The 17,233-nt window shown below is 40.8% G+C and overlaps 1 protein-coding gene across 1 annotated transcript in view; it reads right to left on the minus strand.

Annotated features, from left to right (window-relative positions):
- Positions 1–8,376, minus strand: part of LOC308302885 (uncharacterized protein) — a gene marked incomplete at its 5' end in the record, with an annotated part of 45,888 nt that extends 37,512 nt beyond the window's left edge. The window contains one exon of the mRNA XM_080747203.1: positions 8,261–8,376. Coding sequence (XP_080603329.1) covers positions 8,261–8,376 — 116 coding nt within the window. The remainder of the gene's footprint in view (positions 1–8,260) is intronic.
- Between the last annotated feature and the right edge of the window lie 8,857 nt (positions 8,377–17,233).

Below are 17,233 nucleotides of genomic sequence, written 5' to 3' on the forward strand. Positions count from 1 at the left end.
ACGACGCTTATAGAATCGGGTCAAGATATTCAAAGTATTGCACGCATTTTCAAGCTTTATTCAACTGCCTATAACTCGGCAACGGATTATCGCGACCGGACTGTTTTCTTTTCTTTCGGCGCATAATATTGATGATGATTATGATTTTACTATGATTTTACAAAGGTAGGTGAAAACGCTTGGATTCTCTGGCAAGGGCAGCTATTTTAGACTGTTTTAACTCTGGCAGTAGAATTGATAACATGAACTTGCATAATTAATTAAAGTTTACATTCAGCCATAATCTTTACAATACAGTTCTTTATATTTTGACTAAATCTGATATACAAGCTCAGAAAGCATCATCAACGTGAGCTTGTAGAACTGCTATTTAAAAGACAATTGTCCTGTGTTCTGGTTTTCCAGAAACAAATCCAGAACTTGTACATTTCATTCACTGCATGGTTCACTTCATTATTAAAGTAGAAATGAGTAACAGTCAAATGACACCGCAGTCAGCACAGAACTCAGCAGGAAAATACTTAGATATTGATGGAAACATTATACACCAGTATTCCAGTAGAAGCAGTGATATTACTGTAATAATGATCGTCTGGTGAGTCTTGAGTATGGTGGTTTCTGTTCCATGTTGGCTGCTGGAGACTCTGTGCCCTCCTCCACTCTGTCCCCAGACACTTGAAGAACATCTATGATGCAGATGAATAGAGAGAGAGACCCCCAATAAGACAAACAAACTAGTTTGTGTTTGTGTGTGCGTGTGTGTGCGTGCGTGCATGTATCTCTATATACTTTCAGTCTGTTTTGTTTTCAAGGTTTTTGATCTGCTGGTTCCTTCCTGGTCTGTAAGGACATAAATGATGCAGATCAGAGAGACCACAAATAACAAAACAAACACAAATAAATAAATAAATAAATAAATGGAGACATGATCCTCCATTAAATGCATTGGCTTTATTATCCGTCTGAAACGTAATACGTAACACGCTCTGAAAATGTCACACAATAATCCTTCCACACAAATTTACCGGCACTTCCTTTCACAAGGCCTCCCACTCACAGACCCCTTGACCATTCCCCCAATCCTAGGTGAACTGTGGTCCTCCTCTGCCTCCAGGTGCATCGAGTCGGGGAGCAAGGAACAGGGGTAAACAGGTAGCCTGCTTCCAGACCATAGACCCCGCCCACTCTCAGAGTGGACTGTTTCTCTGGTCTGGAGCTGAGTACATGAATCGGCAGTAATCGGCAGTGATCAGCCAAAATTTTCGGCTGATCCAATGAGCGCGGGGGGATCGGGATGGGTCTAACGAATATCCAATCCGCGCCGCAGCCAGTTTTTTCAAGCGACTTCATCATCAGAGTGTCATCATTAGAAGACGAGGTGCTCACATGACAACATCAACATCCCCAAAATGATTAAATAGAAGGGCTACAGTAGATTGATTACATCCATGTTAACAATATTCAAGGTAAGTTAGGTTGCAACCTTACTGTGTACAATGCTGTAAAACTATCTGCACTATTGGCAACGGAACATGTAGGTAGTGATGCTACACTCCACCATGGCCCGTGTGTGCGTTTCTTTGTCATGACTGATTGATTGATTGAATACTTTTATTTATTAGAAGTTTGCATAGGAAAAGTACAGTACAGTTCAGATACAAGGTCTACTAAAGAAAGCAGGTGACTTATTATCTTTGTTTAGAAGTCTAACTTCTGGTTACTACATTGTGAACAAGCAATTACAGACAATTGTTTTGTTTGTTTTGATTTTAATCTGGATTTTTGGCATTAAAATGCCTTGTCTGGGGAGCTCATGTGGGAAACAGCTAACCATCATAATCACTGCTTGGCAATCCATAACATAACAATGCATCCCTGACAAAGAACAAGCTTAATTAATTACAGTTTAACATGATATTGCTTGCAAGAAAGTACAAAGGCTTGTTTACATTGGGGAATATTCATAGGGATATTACTCTAACCTGCAATGTACACTAGACATGTCCATAAGCCTACGCTGCTGTTTTGAAAAATAAGACCAATGAATGAATGAAAAAATCACTACTGTTCCATAGTGCCTGATCTGTACAGAAAGGTGCAGGATGTAATTTGATGTAAACATTAACGTATTATAAAATATTATTATAACATATTATTATAAAACTGTCTGGAATCTATAGAATGATACTGTGTGTTTTCTTGACCAGAGATACGTGTGGAAGATTAACAAACATAAAAATAATGAGTAATAAGTATATTATAAATAGGACTATAGGGTAAAAACAATGAATATGCTTATATCCATATTTCTGCAAATATTTAATTAGTGCTAATCTCTGAAACACAACTAGTTTTAAAAGCCAGAAAGCTGTGTAGGGTGAACTGTAAACACTTCAGTCATTTGTGATTACGCATATGCAGTCTTTGTACAGTAATGTACATATTATGCACTCTTTGCAAGTTTTCATGGGTTTAGTGCTGCTGTGAACATTAGAGAATGTGGTCTGTGTGAATATCATGACAAAGTGGAGATATTTTACTTCTAAAGTTTACTGGAAGAAATATAGATATAGAGAGACATTTCCTACTGGGAGAATATTCAAAAGGATTTTACGCTACATGACAAAAGCTGACACCCGTTGCAGACATTAATTATTGGCTGCGTACACATAGAGGGTGAAATTACAATTCATCCCTCTCAGAAATTGTATTGAGGGTTCTATGGCTATATATCATTGCTGTTGGGCAGAAACCTGGTGTTTCCAAATTAAACTATGGTTTAGTGATGAGTCATCACTTTTCACAGTTTTGTGGGGTCCGTTTTTAGCCCAAGGAATGTTTTTCATGCAAAACACATGCTTGCAATGGATTCAGAATCATGAAAAAACCCTAGGTTTGACCCGCTACTTAAATCAGATTAATTGTTTTCTTTTTTTCCTGTATAGTAAAGTTAATGGGACCCCAACTTTCGACAGCTGATAACACCAATTTAGCTGTGACTCAGGAAGGGTTATCGTACCAAAATATTATCTGCAGACATAGAGCTTCTCAAAATTGCTAAGTAACATTTGCCACCTTTCGGTATACCGACATCTTGTCTGGCCCATGGACTAATATACTGTAGATGTATAGCATATTATGTAGGCCTAATAGTATAGCCTGTATAGTATATGTATAGTAGATGTATAGTCTATATAACTGTACACATCAGCTGTGGTCTTACCTTGAGTGTGTTTTGGCTTCAGGAGTTGTGGATCCTCTGCTGCCTCTCTGGACTCAGTGACATCCATCTGTTGTACTGTAAGGACATACAGGATGCATGTCAGGACACATGAAGAAATACTGTGTCTGTGCGCGTGTGCGTGCGTGACTTGGATGACATTCTTTTGTCATTTATAGTAACAGTTGACTTTAATGTTTGTCTGGAATACTTGTGAGGAAATTATTCTACTGTTCTGCAACGCTTTATCTGTAGCCTACAGTAAGCATGTAAATGTATAGTCCAGTGTTTAGCCTTGAATAGACCTCATTGTGATAGAATAGAATAGAATAGAGAATAGAGGGGGAACTATACAACAGTTGCTCTCATGAACTAAAACAAAACAATGAGCAATAAATATATGATTAAAAAAACATTATAATGTATGAGGATAAAAACAATAAATGCGTCTGTATATCATATCCTGGTGATAGATGGAAAAGTGGAGATATTTTACAACATATATTCACGGGGAGAACTTCAAGAAGGATTGTACACTACGGTACATGGCAAGAGAGGGCGGCAGTGGCTCAGGGGTAGAGTTGTCGTCTTAGAACACAGAGGGTCCCTGAAGTGTTCCCAGTTTGATCCCGGGCTCCCCCAGAGTTACTGTCAAAGAGTCCTTGAGCAAGACTCTGAACCCCTAGTTGCTCCCAGTGAGCAGGTTGGTGCCTTGCATGGTTTAATTCCGGGGTGCACCCCTCTGCCATCAGTGTATGAATGGGTGATGTAATGCTGTCAAGCGCCTTGGATAAAGAAGGCGCTATATATATTTATATAGCCGATCTACAAGTGATGCATTTTGCATCATATGATGCAAAATGCATCACTAGTCATGCTGAAATACTAAAATATCTCAAACTCAGATTGAACACAAACAATAACTCAGGATTGTGTTGATCGTGTCCCAAACAACAATAAAATAAGATGGTTGTCCCAGAGGTGAAGTGGGCCTTTAATGACGGTTAAGAAAAGAAAAAAGACTATTAGCAAAAGGGAAATGCGTTATTAAATTATGTTTGATAAGTGAATGCATTATCAAGTGGAAGTGAATAGTCTACAATACATCATTATGTTCTGGGTTTTTGTAGAGTGTAGCCTTCAGTGGTCTAATTACAGTATGTACCAGAAATACTCAAAGTGAATAATACAGATGGAGGAAAAATAAATAACACACAATCGGGGTGCAAGTAAGGCTCAGTAAACCTATAAGTTAAAATATCTAAAAAATGACACCAGCACAAATTATAAGATTTACCTACACACCTATTGGGAGAAATACAAATGTGCAAACACAGCAGCAAGATTTGTGAAATGTTGCAATAAAAGAAGGCTAGAGACTGGAACACAACCACCCTAAGGACCCTAGACCTACTGCACATACAGTAGCTATTAACATTTTTGTATACTATTCAAATCATATTGAGAAAAATAAATGCTGCTATTTGTTCAAAAAAGCTGTAGGCCTACATATAACATGTAGCCTATAACGACAAAATGGTACATAGCTCTGTTGACAGTTTCCCCTGAAACTGTCGCATAACCCTAGCTAGCCATAAATCATAACGCTTGTAGAGGTCGCTTATATTGCGACGTTAGAGAGTAAACGTCCCAATATAAGCGACCTCTACAAGAGTTATGATTTATGGCTAGCATAACTCAATTTCAACAGTTTATACTATATTTTCATTTTGACAATTGCTTTGGCAATGTAACATATGTTTTCTCCTTTGAATGTAATGTGCGCATGCGCAAACACACACACACACACACACACACACACACACACACACACACACACACACACACACACACACACACACACACACACACACACACACACACACACACACACACACACACACACACACACACACACACACACACCACAACAACAAAAAAGCAACAAAGGGTCAAACTCGTTTTTCTGCTATACCACCAAAATGTGGAAAGCCTTAAGGAGTGTGGATCACTAGCATCCTTTAAAATTGCCCTGAAAAACCACTTACAGGCAGCAGCCGTTCGCAACTGGTAAAAAAAACTCACCTAGCCCAGCCCTACCCTCCCCTGCCCCTTCTTTGTATAGGTGTCAGGCTTAATCGCCTATAACATTTTCGCCAGGTCTTTTCGCGGGGCACTTTTGCCGTGGAGGAGAGTGTTTTCACTTAACCTATCTGGCCGTTTCACCGCCGTTGAAGAGCCATTTCGCCCACGCTGTCCATGGTTCCATATTACCCCTTTGTCATTTACATATTATTTTGACTGTGACAGTGGTGTCCAGTGGCGTCAGTTCAGAAAAAGCTAAGGTATGGCAACATGTTGCCATACCTTATCAACAGGCATGATTCATTTATTTTGAGAAGTACATTTTCTTTTTTCCCTCCGTTTCTACGGTTTCTTGGGCTGGATATGGCAGCCTGGAACAGTTGTTCAAGTGCAGCTAAACTTGCCATGTTAGTAAATGTGCCACAATTAACAATAATGCATTGCACCTGTGCAGCTGAAATGTGGAGAATACAATTATAAAACCTTGTTGAAGTGACCATTTTGCAAAATTTTGCATTTGTAGTTGTTTATTTTTTTTTACTGTATTTGTATGGCAGCTGCATACCCCTGCCATACCCAATTGACGCCCCTGGTGGTGTCAAACGGTCACCATTCAGATAGTTATTGGCATCAGGTGCGTCCAAATAATTAATTAATTGATACTTAGCCTAGCCCCGAGTTCTGATTAGACGACTCTGGCCTAGCCTACATATAGCTGAGCCCTCGCCTGGTCTGTTAGGTTGTTCAGCTTCCGCACCATGCCACGAGAAAGGAGAGCAGTCAGAGCACCCGCACGCTTTATGGACTTTATTGTGACTACCCGGCGTAAAAGAGGACGGGCCCTATCTCCCGTGGGCGCCGCGTCTCCGGTGGGGTTCCAGGACCGGCCGACACCGACACCCGCCGTATCTCCCGTGGGCCTCGCCCTAGTCGCGTCTCAAGACCGGCCGACACCCGCTGTATCTCCCATGGGCCTCGCCCTCGACGTCGTGTCTCAAGACCGGCCGACACCCGCTGTATCTCCCGTGGCCGTGGTGGGCCTATCTGAAGAGTCCATTTATATCGTCATAAAGGATGGCACACAGCGTGGTAGACCACTTTTAGTTGATACCGTTAACGGCTACAGCTATGTACATAACAGTCATCCAGTTCCAGGCTCGGAAACTGTGAACTGGCGTTGCAAAGTGAGGGGTAAAGAGAGGCGCTGCCCTGTCTACCTGAAACAAGTTGGTTCTGTTTACACCCTTGGAGCTGCACACAACCACCAGGGAGAAGCTGGCAAAGCCATGAAGGTTAGCAAAGGTTTCATTTCATGTCCTTGGCATATTGGAGACAAAACAAATTACGAGGGGATAGGGATTTTATAGCCGAAAACATTTTTTTTTAATATGATGAAAGGGTTGCAATAGCTTATAGCTCCTATAGGCAGCCAATGCATCAAAAAAGTTTTTTTGCTATCTGATTGTATAGGCCTTAAACGGTCAAACTCACCAATATCGGGGCTGGAAAGCTTGGAGTATCCTTTCTATTGCAAAGTAACCTCGCCTCACCAGGCTTTCCTGAGAGAAAGCCTGGTATTCGTTTACTAAACAGGTCGTCTGATCCGGTCTAGACCGGATGATATCTTACGTCATTTTGTATTCAAAACGGACTACACTTTGGCCGGAACTACCGACCGGAATCAGTTTTATCCAAGTTGGCGCATGCGCAAAACCAGGTTAAAACTGATTCCGGTCGGTAGTTCCGGCCAAATTGTAGTCCGTTTTGAATACAAAATGACGTAGGACGTCATCCGCTCCCGACCGGATCAAAAGCCCGAAATTGGAAGCGATCCCAGACTAATTGCAAAGTGTTTGTTTCATAAAAATCTTTTTTTTTCTAAGAGCTGGAATCAACACTTAAAAAAAAAAAAAAAAAAACATGTCTGCTCGGATTTATTGATCGTAAGTAACTCATAACATGTTACATGTTGCTGGGTTTTTATGAAGCAAACACTTTGCAGATAGGAATAGGATGGGCCTACTCGAAGCAGATCATCAAAATGGTTCATTTATTTTAGCATCACTGCCTTTACCACTAAATGCCAATTGAACGATTTGGTAGAGCAAGATTTGTTTAGATGGGAATACCAATATTTGTGTTAAATCAGGGGTGGGCAACTTTGATGAAAGGGCAACTAAATATCCACCTTGACTCCAGACTGGGCCACGTTGCATATTGCTACATCCTACTTTGTCATTCTAGTATCTCATACAAAAGAAGCAAAAATAGCAGCTCTACAAGCTCAAAACTCATCGCAGCGCGATGTGCTTGTAGATCTGCTATTTTTTTTTTTTTTTTTCATTTTGATTTAATTTCAAACATTTAGTTACAGTATATCCTCATGTTAACTTTATGAACCTAAATACAAATACATTGGACATAATAAATACATGTTAATACTACTATACTAGTCATTAAGCTACTAATATAGACTGACAGAATTAAAGCAGGTCATGTTTGGAATTGTAACAGCTGAAATCAATAATATATCAGTATTCCAGTAGGCCTATTAACCTGCAGCCGCATTAAGTGATATAATGACACTGAATTGGCAGAAGCCCTAATTTCCATAGAATGGTACATTTCAATTACTTGAGTTTAGCTTCACTACTTTTACTATAAACCACCAAACATTTTGGGGGTGAACTAATCCTTTAATTTTTCTGTACTAATTTGTATTTCTTTTAAAATTTTAGGTTGAGATCTATAAAAAGGTCATGCGACTCACACAGGAGGATGTCTTCACGTCAGCTGCAGGTGTGGTGGAGACTGTGATGACAGAGCAGTTGAATGGCGATTCACAGTGTATCATCAACCCAAGAACTCTGACAAGACTTGCGAATAAACACAGGCAGAGCCGCAGGCCTGCAAACCCCTCATCTCCTGACTTTAGACTTGTAGAAGATCACATACCACCAGGATTTCTCCAGAAAGACATCACGCTTATGGACCATAACCAGGTCACCAAAGCGCGCCAGATTGTTTTTGCCACACGCCAACAGGTGGATCTTCTCCAGTCTGTAGAGCATGTCTACGTGGATGGGACATTTAAGGTAATTGGCCATTTAAAGCAGCGTATGATGATGCCTAGGGCCACTATTTCCACACTCCCTCCAGAGGGCCACATTCTGCCACACAAATGGATGGCAAAAAAGCTTGTAGATCTGCTGTTTTTTCTTCTTTGGAATCTTAAATACAAATACATTGGACATAAAAAAGAGACAATATAACAGTCATTAAACTATAGACTGAAGTAATTAAAGCAGGTCATGTTTGCATGTTTGGAATTGTAACAGCTGAGATCAATAATATCAGTATTCCGATATTGTGGGTTTTAGTGTTAAAATGTATTGTTAATATGTATACTTATTTATCTGCATTGTTTCTAACTTTTTTTTCTCTTCTTTTAGGTGGTAAAAAAACCCTTCATGCAGCTTTTCAGCTTTCATGCGTTCCTCGTAGATGACGATGGCCGAGAAGTCAAGCAAGTGCCTCTGTTGTTTGTTCTTATGACGCGCAAGCGGAAACGTGACTACGTTGAAGTGTGCAAGTCTGTCAGGAACCTTGCCCCGCACTTGAACATTGTTGAGATGTGTACAGATTTCGAACCAGCAATTTGGGGAGCTGCAGCCCAAGTGTTCCCTGATACGCGGGTCCATGGCTGTGTCTTCCACTGGGCCCAAGCTGTCTGGCGTCATTTGCAGCTCCTTGGTCTAACAGTGGCCTACAGATCACTTGAGGTCAAAAGGTATGTGAAGCAATTGTTTGCCCTTCCATATCTCCCAGCCCACGAGATTGAAGGAGCATTTGAAGACCTTGCATCTTCAGCCACAGATCAGCTAAAACCCCTTGTTGACTACATCAACCGCACCTGGATACATGGCCAGTGGCAGCCAGTTGATTGGTGTGTGTACAAACGTGCCATAAGGACGAATAATGACGTGGAAGGCTGGCATTTCCGGCTCAATCGCAATGCAAAACGACCAAGCGTGCAGCTGTATCTGCTTGTGTCCTTGTTGCATAAGGAAGCTGCACTAATTCCCTACCAACAACGTCTCGTCTCCGAGTACCAGCTACAACGCTACCAGCGACAGCGGACCAGGGCGCTACAGGGCATGCTTGCCCAGTTATGGACGGACTATGAACGGAACCATCTGTCAATCACTCAGTTGCTGAGGGCGGTAGCTCGAGTGATCCATCCGGCGCCTACTACACCACCTGCGAGACCTGTGGAACTGTAAGCACCAGGAAGCGGAGTCTGTATACACTTCCCAGTGGGAAGTTCCCACTCCCTTAAGAACGAGGCTGGAGAAGTGCTTTGTCCTTGTTGGCTTTTTATTATTTGTTTCTGTCCTTATTTGAGATTGTTGTTGGCTTTATTGTTTTAATTTGAGTGGTTTTTATTTTGCATGCTCATTTGCTGTTTTTAAGAATATTTAGTTGAACAACCCTTTTTGAAATTTTATTGTTTCTGTCCTTATTTGAGATTGTTGGCTTTTTTTTAAATTTGAGTGGTTTTTATTTTGCATGCTCGTTTGCTGTTTCTTTTGAAGAATATTTAGTTGAACAACCCTTTTTGTCATTTCTATTATTCGTTTCTGTCCTTATTTGAGATTGTTGGCTTTTTATTTTTTTAATTTGAGTGGTTTATTTTGCATGCTCGTTTGCTGTGTTTCTTTTGAAGAATATTTAGTTGAACAACACTTGTAACCTTTTTTTACTATTACATGTTTAGTTATTTTTGTAGTGAGGGGGAAAAAAAATGTATAGTGCCATGCATAGTGTAGCCTACCTATTGTAAGTCATCATGAATTATTTTAAAGAAGATGTAGTCTTGTAAGTCATCTTTTTAATAATTTTAAAGAAGTGACATTAACTTTGTAAAATAAAATGTTGGATTCACTTGACCGCTTGTGTTGTGTTTGGAATCATTTCATACAGAATGTGCATTATTCTGTGCATGGCTCTTATCTCATGGTCACCCTGATGAGCACGAAGAGGTGAGCAGGGACGTGCTGTCCATTGGGAAAAGCGGGACAACTCCAGAACGGCCGGTTCATTCCCTGCTGGTCCAGGCCGGCCATTAGGAAAAGATTAAAAATAAAATGTCGGCCTTCGTTCCATTTTGGGGGCTGGGCGGCCAACAAAGTAAATCGTCACTGTCGGGCAGAAACCTTGTATCTCCAAGTTTCAAATGTAGGTCTATACATTTTTTCGCAAAGTAAAGGCCTGCTTCATCATACAAGGCCGTTGCACAAAAGTAGTGAAAACGAAATCTACAAGCACACAACGCCTCGCACCGCGAGGCATTGTGTGCTTGTAGATCGGCTGTTTTCACTAGTTTATATCATTTTAAAAATGATAAATACAAAACAAACGGTTTTGGACATGCAAGGTTTCCACCCGACAACGACGAAATATAACTCATGTAAAGTAATTGGCCCACTGGCTTGTCACTTGTCATGATCTGAAATGGCAAATCTTTGAGTAGCAGCAGCGCTATAGAGAGCTCTCTCTCTATAGCACGCAATGAGGGCCTCTCCAACTCTTTTTCCCGGGCTGAATCGGGCCCAGCACGTCTCTGGAGGTGAGGCATTACATTTTGTATAACAGGCTATTTTCACAGGCTATTTTCACAATTTCTGCAGATACCCTCTATGATCACAGGTTGAGAACCACTGGTTGGCACCCAGTTACAGACCTAGTTCTTGACACAATGTCCACAAGCCAGATGACCCCTATTGTGACAGAACATTGTTTTTTTTCTTCATAAAACAAAAAAAAAATAGACTAAATATAGTTGAACAGGATAAACTTTCATTCTACATGTCTGGACAAATAGCCATTGTAATAGTAACACATGTATATAGCACCTTGCATAAGTTACAAAGTGCTGTACAACAATAAAAGAATATAGCATAACCTAAATGCGTGGTGAAAATGGCTGATCTACAAGCTCACAACGTGACGCAAATGCGACGTGGTGTGAGCTTGTAGATCAGCTAGTTTCGGAGTTTTAGTCCCTTTTTGCCGGTCTTTTAGTCTGCGTATCAAGAACGCACTATAGGTGCGTTTTTTATATATTTTTTTAGTAGGACTATATTTTATATACTTTTGTCCTGGTGATCTATTGAGATCGAAACGTTGACGAGCAATACACTTTATGGAGCATAACCAGTGTGCAGACTACTTGTCCTTCATGATTCTGCTTGTCTGCCACAGATGTGCGTGCAATTCTCTTCATGCGTTTTTTATATAGGCCTATAAGCGGATTGAAAGACCGGCAAAAAAGGGAGTCACAGAGTTTTTGGATTGATTGTAGGCGCGAAGGAGCGCCGACACAAAATAAACAGTGACTGACGGGGGCTGTAGGTGGGTAAAACGGCATCATTAGCTTTTAACAAACTACAATACAAGCCCAGCATTTGTTCTGTCTCTGCTATCGTGAGTGGTGCGCTCTTCAGAGGCGTCAATTGGGTATGGCAAGCTATGGCAGCTGCCATACCTTGGCTACAGGGGACATAATAAAATGTACTTTTCATAGTGCCTGTTGCTAAGGTATGGCAACATGACTGGTGTCACACCAGTCATGTTGCCATACCTTAGCTTTTTTTTAACTGACGCCACTGGCGCTGAGCTGCCCAGTCTGTGCTCTCTGCATCAGAGAGAAATAACATCGTGCTTTAGGAGGACCGGACTGTGGACCTTTTGCCCTGTGCAAAGCCCTAAATCATTCCAATAGTTTTAACTTCTAATCTGTAGCCTATTAATGTGATTTCTATGGAGTGGCATTGCATAGAATAGCCGTCACCGTTGTTTGACAGGTAACATCACTTGCAAGCAAACATGGACAGTCTGAGGGTAGGCAAAATGGCTCTTCAACAGGGTGAATCGACCAGACAGGCCTGGTGAAAAGGCTCTCCTCCACGGTGAAATAGCCACGCGAAAAGACCAAATGCGTGAAGGCGAAAATGTTATAGGCGAAAGTGCTGGTGACCTTTGTATATACTTTCTGTTTGTTTAGACTTACTGTTTTATTTTTTTTGTTGTTCTTTCATTTTATTTTATTTACATATCTACTGCATAGTACTGTGTTCTATTCGTCTGTCATTCAATGTTATATGAGATACTTTAATGGTTTCCTGTGGAAATACGCTTAGTCTTTTCATGGATCTCCTTTTAATAGACCTTGTACCAGTGAACTGTACCGTCATGAAACTGTACCTTTTCGTATGCAAACTTCTAATAAAGTCTTCAATCAATCAAAAACACACACACACACACACACACACACACACACACACACACACACACACACACACACACACACACACACAATACATCTTGACATTGATCAGGGCTCGCGTGCACCAAAACAAACTTTTGCATCGAGTAAAACTATGGAAAGCGACCCTGAAAAGCCATATGATATAATAATGAGCAGCAGCTGTTTCTTACTTTATAACGACACGGTGATTTCCCTCGGAGATAACACGTCACAAAAGAGCTTCAAGTTCAATGTAATTTTATTCTCTGGTAAGAGAAAAACACTGCACTGTTCTTGCTGCTTCATTTCCTGGTTTGAACTGAGAGGAAGAGAGAGAAACGGTGTGTGTGTGTGTGTGTGTGTGTGTGTGTGTGTGTGTGTGTGTGTGCGCCCAAACTTTGAACGGGCATAATAGTAAGGGGATTTGATTAGGGAGTCTTACTGGTTTGTGTTTGTGTCACATTAATTTACTATACAGGAAAAAAATACAAAACATAAATATGCTTTAAGTAGCATGTGAGGGGTCAAACTAGGGGTTTTTCATGATGCTGAATCCATTGCAAGCTTTTGTTTTGCATGAAAAACATTCCTTGGGCTAAAAACGGACCCACAAAATTATGGTTTAGTGTTGAAGCATGTAATTTTCACTAGCATTTCTTTTCATGTTAATGTTTACATTGTCATGAGGTTTGACTCCTACAAGATACAAGATGGCTCTGGATGCATTCAACAGAGGGGGGTCCATGAAGGCAGCCTTCGATCTGGTCGGAGCTGACCGAAACACCATCTCCAGGTCAGCACCGATAGCTGAGCTGAGCATCGCAATCGCAGCTTTTTTGTTTTGATGCATTCCTAAGCCAATACTTTGATAATGAATGTACCCCCATTGATTCGGGGCTTTATTGGCTCAGGAATGTGACAAAAACTAAAGAGATCCATGAATTCAAGTCTCCATGGGGTGAGTAACCAATGGAAAAAAGGGCATTTTGGGGGATCTCTTCCGTCTGTAGCAATCCATGGATGAATGTAAGAGTATAAATCAAGGAAGAGTCATTTTGGGGATCTCTTCTGTTTGTAGAGCTCCATGGATGAATCTGAGAAGAAACTATTACTTTAGGGCCACATGTTTATGCTCTAAGAGCCTACTTTTATTTAGTTCTCACTGTTGTGAGCAGTACATGCCTTGTGTTTAAATATGCTCTAAGAGTCTACTTTACTTCATTCTCACTGTTATTGTTAACATGTAATCTGCTGCACTGCACCAAAAAAAAATAAGAAAAATGTAAATTCTATTTTGTTGCTACAAGTGTCCTCTGATGCCCCCCTGTGGTGGTGGTGGGCTGTTTTATTTGATTTTATTGTTTGATTGTTTGTCTAGCACCCTGTTTCTGTTGGCACCCATGGGCAAATAAAACTACCAAAACAGCCGATGTACAAGCACACAACGCCTCGCGGTGCAAGGCGTTGTGTGCTTGTAGATCTGCTGTTTTCACTACTTTTGTGCGACGGCCTTGTATGATGAAGAGATACGAGGTTTCCACCCGACAACGACGATATGCATTGTCTTGCTTTATAATAACTTAGGATGCAGCATAGATTCTTTTAAATGCATGCAAATGCATCACACTTTACTTAGCCCCGACAATGACGCGCTATGATGACTTATGCCTTATTATAGATGCATCCATATGTGTTTCACTTTACTTAAAACATACAATGACGCCTCATGGAGACTCATGATACTGCATGGGTTATTATAGCATACTATGAGTCGCTACTACAGTTGACTCATGGGTTATTATAGCATACTATGAGTCGTTACTACAGTTGACCTGAGTTGTGTGTATAAGTAATCATAATGTAGTATAAGCAGTCAGTCTAGAGAGCATTATGATGCACTATGAGTGTCCTCATAATGCATTATAGATGTGATCTTCATAAGTATTCAAGAGCATCCATAACTTGAGTTCATTATAATTAATTATAAGTTACATTATAATGTCTTATGACTGTTGATATAGTGCATCAGGAAGCATTATGAGTGTTTATGAGGGTAGTTATGAAGCATTATGAGTGCATTATAATGGATTATGAATGCCGTCATAATGCATTATAAGTGTGGGCTTCATAGAAAGTGTTGACGAAACTTTCCATTTTAATGGCTTCTTGAGCTTTTTGAGACAGATTTTAAAAATATTTGTTCAGTACATTTAATTAATCAGATACATCCCCTTGTATAAACCCATTGTAACTTCAAGCTCCATTTTAGCCTTTTTCTTCTCCTTTTATTACATGTTTAAAACCTAAAGCCTGTATACTAATTCTATTCCAAAGGTTTTGAAAGTGCAGCATCTTCACCGGAGCCAAACTATTTATTACCTTTTAGAAATTGTACCCCAACTGATATATCAAATATCTAAATACTGAATCAAGCAACTTAAATTAACTGGTTAAATGGTTCATTCATCAGACTCCAGGCCTACTGTATCAATCTGAAGGAAATAGTGAGAGATGCTTTTAAAGTGAGAACATTATCACATGGCAACACAACACATGTTATCTCTAATCATTTTGTGGTTTCTTCATCTCTCCTCATTCTCCCTTCCAGATTTCGTTCCTTCTCAACTACCAGCCAAGAAACATGTTTGTGACCAGTGTGGGAAAATGTTCAGCCGGAGAGGTCATCTCAAACAACACCATTGAATCCACACTGGAGAAAAGTCCCTCCACTGTGACCAGTGTGGGAAAACATTCAGCCAGAGAGGTAATCTCAAACCAAACGACACCAGAGGATTCATACAGGAGAAAAGTCCCACCACTGTGACCAGTGTGGGAGAAAGTTCAGCCACAAATATACTCTCAGAGTGCACCAGAGAATCCATACAGGGGAGAATCCCTACCAGTGTCTCCAGTGTGGGAAAAGGTTCAGACAAAAGCCCAGTCTCAAACGGCATCAGAGAATGTATACAGAAGAAAAGCCATACCACTGTCAGCAGTGTGGGAAAAAGTTTCGCCAAAGAATTGATCTCAACCGTCACCAGACAAGATTTTGTGCCAATTCCCCCCTGAACAACAACAATTGAAATCGGTAAAGGAAGACTTCACCTACTTTCAACCTATCTTCCTATAATTGTTCCTTACCAATTAGACCATTAGAATATTGTATCATTTTTGTCTGCTCACTCTGTGTCTCAGAGGAGGGCTGTGGAAAGTTCAGAAACCCACCTACCAGTGACATCATCGATGCAGAATCCAAGTGTATAATGGAAGCCATTGTTGCGTTAATGAAAAATATGGCATTTTAAATCTTTGAAAGAAGAAAAGAAAAGAAACCTACCTAACGATGAAGTCACTGGTTGGTGGGTTTCTGAACTGTCTACTGTTTTACCAAAAGGTGCTCTTCAGCTTATAGATAACAATACTTCTGTACTTTCACTTGTAATAGCAGATCTACAGCTTGTAGATCCGCTATTTTCCAAGTGTAAAATCAGCTGAAAAAAAGAAAAAAAGAAAACCTGTGTTCCAAAGGATCCAATGTTGATTTATTATTTCTCAAACTCATTACAATCTATCTTTGATATGTTTTTCCATCACTGGTAAATTCCTTGCAGTGGGTCACATGTACAGTGTTGCCATGTCTGCTCTTTAGTGATTTGGCTTGTTTTTCTGTTTAAAGTTGCTTGTAAATATTGGTTGTTGTGGGTTGTGGTCTTTTGGGCTTGTTTCATAAGTGTTGTTTAAACCAGTGTGACCCCGCTTCTGAAAATATGTTGTGCCCGTACCAGATTTTTGTTGTTAAAATAAATGTATCTTTTTTTTTTCCAGATCTACAAGCTCACGTGTCGCAACGCAAATATCCGATGCTTGTACGTTTGTAGTGCTCATGTGCAGTGGCACTTCTTTTTGGCTTGTTTTCATGGACCCGGTTTGCTTATTTATCTTGCAAAATCTGGCAAGACTGGTCCCATACTGCCACAGAAAGGAGAGAGAGAGTGAGTGAGTCTATTGTTGAGATGACAGCTGATGAACTCAAGTGAAGACATGGCTTTCTGTTGGATCCCCAGTAAATCCTGTGATGTGTGTCTATGAGCTGCAGCTGCAGTAGGACAGGAGATGACAGGGCTCAGCAGGGCCCAGAGAGCTCAGTCTGGTCCTGCATGCCATCCAACACAATCCCACTGCAACATGCACTGGCTGTGAGGGGAGGTGGCATTATTGATGCTTTACTGCAGGGGTTCTCAAACCTTTTTTTTTTAAAATACCACAACCCCAGGTTATGAGGGAAATTATTTGGTGACCCCAGCCCCCCAGCCCCTAACGGCACCTTCCTGCGACCCCACTTTGCTTTACTTACCCTATATCATCAACGAGGGTGTGGCCCAGGCCAGCAAGCAGGAGCTTGAATGAGGCCTACATAAAGGCCCAGTTCTCTACCCAGGTTGAATCAGGCCTACATAAAGGCCCAGTTCTCCACACAGGTTGAATAATTAAGGCCTACGTAGAGGCCCAGTTCTCCACACAGGTTGAATAAGGCCTACATAAAGGCCCAGTTCTCTACCCAGGTTGAATCAGGCCTACATAAAGGCCCAGTTCTCTACCCAGGTTGAATCAGGCCTACA

Source organism: Nannobrachium achirus, assembly GCF_963921795.1.
Source record: "Nannobrachium achirus genome assembly, chromosome: 18".
NCBI lineage: Eukaryota > Metazoa > Chordata > Actinopteri > Myctophiformes > Myctophidae > Nannobrachium > Nannobrachium achirus.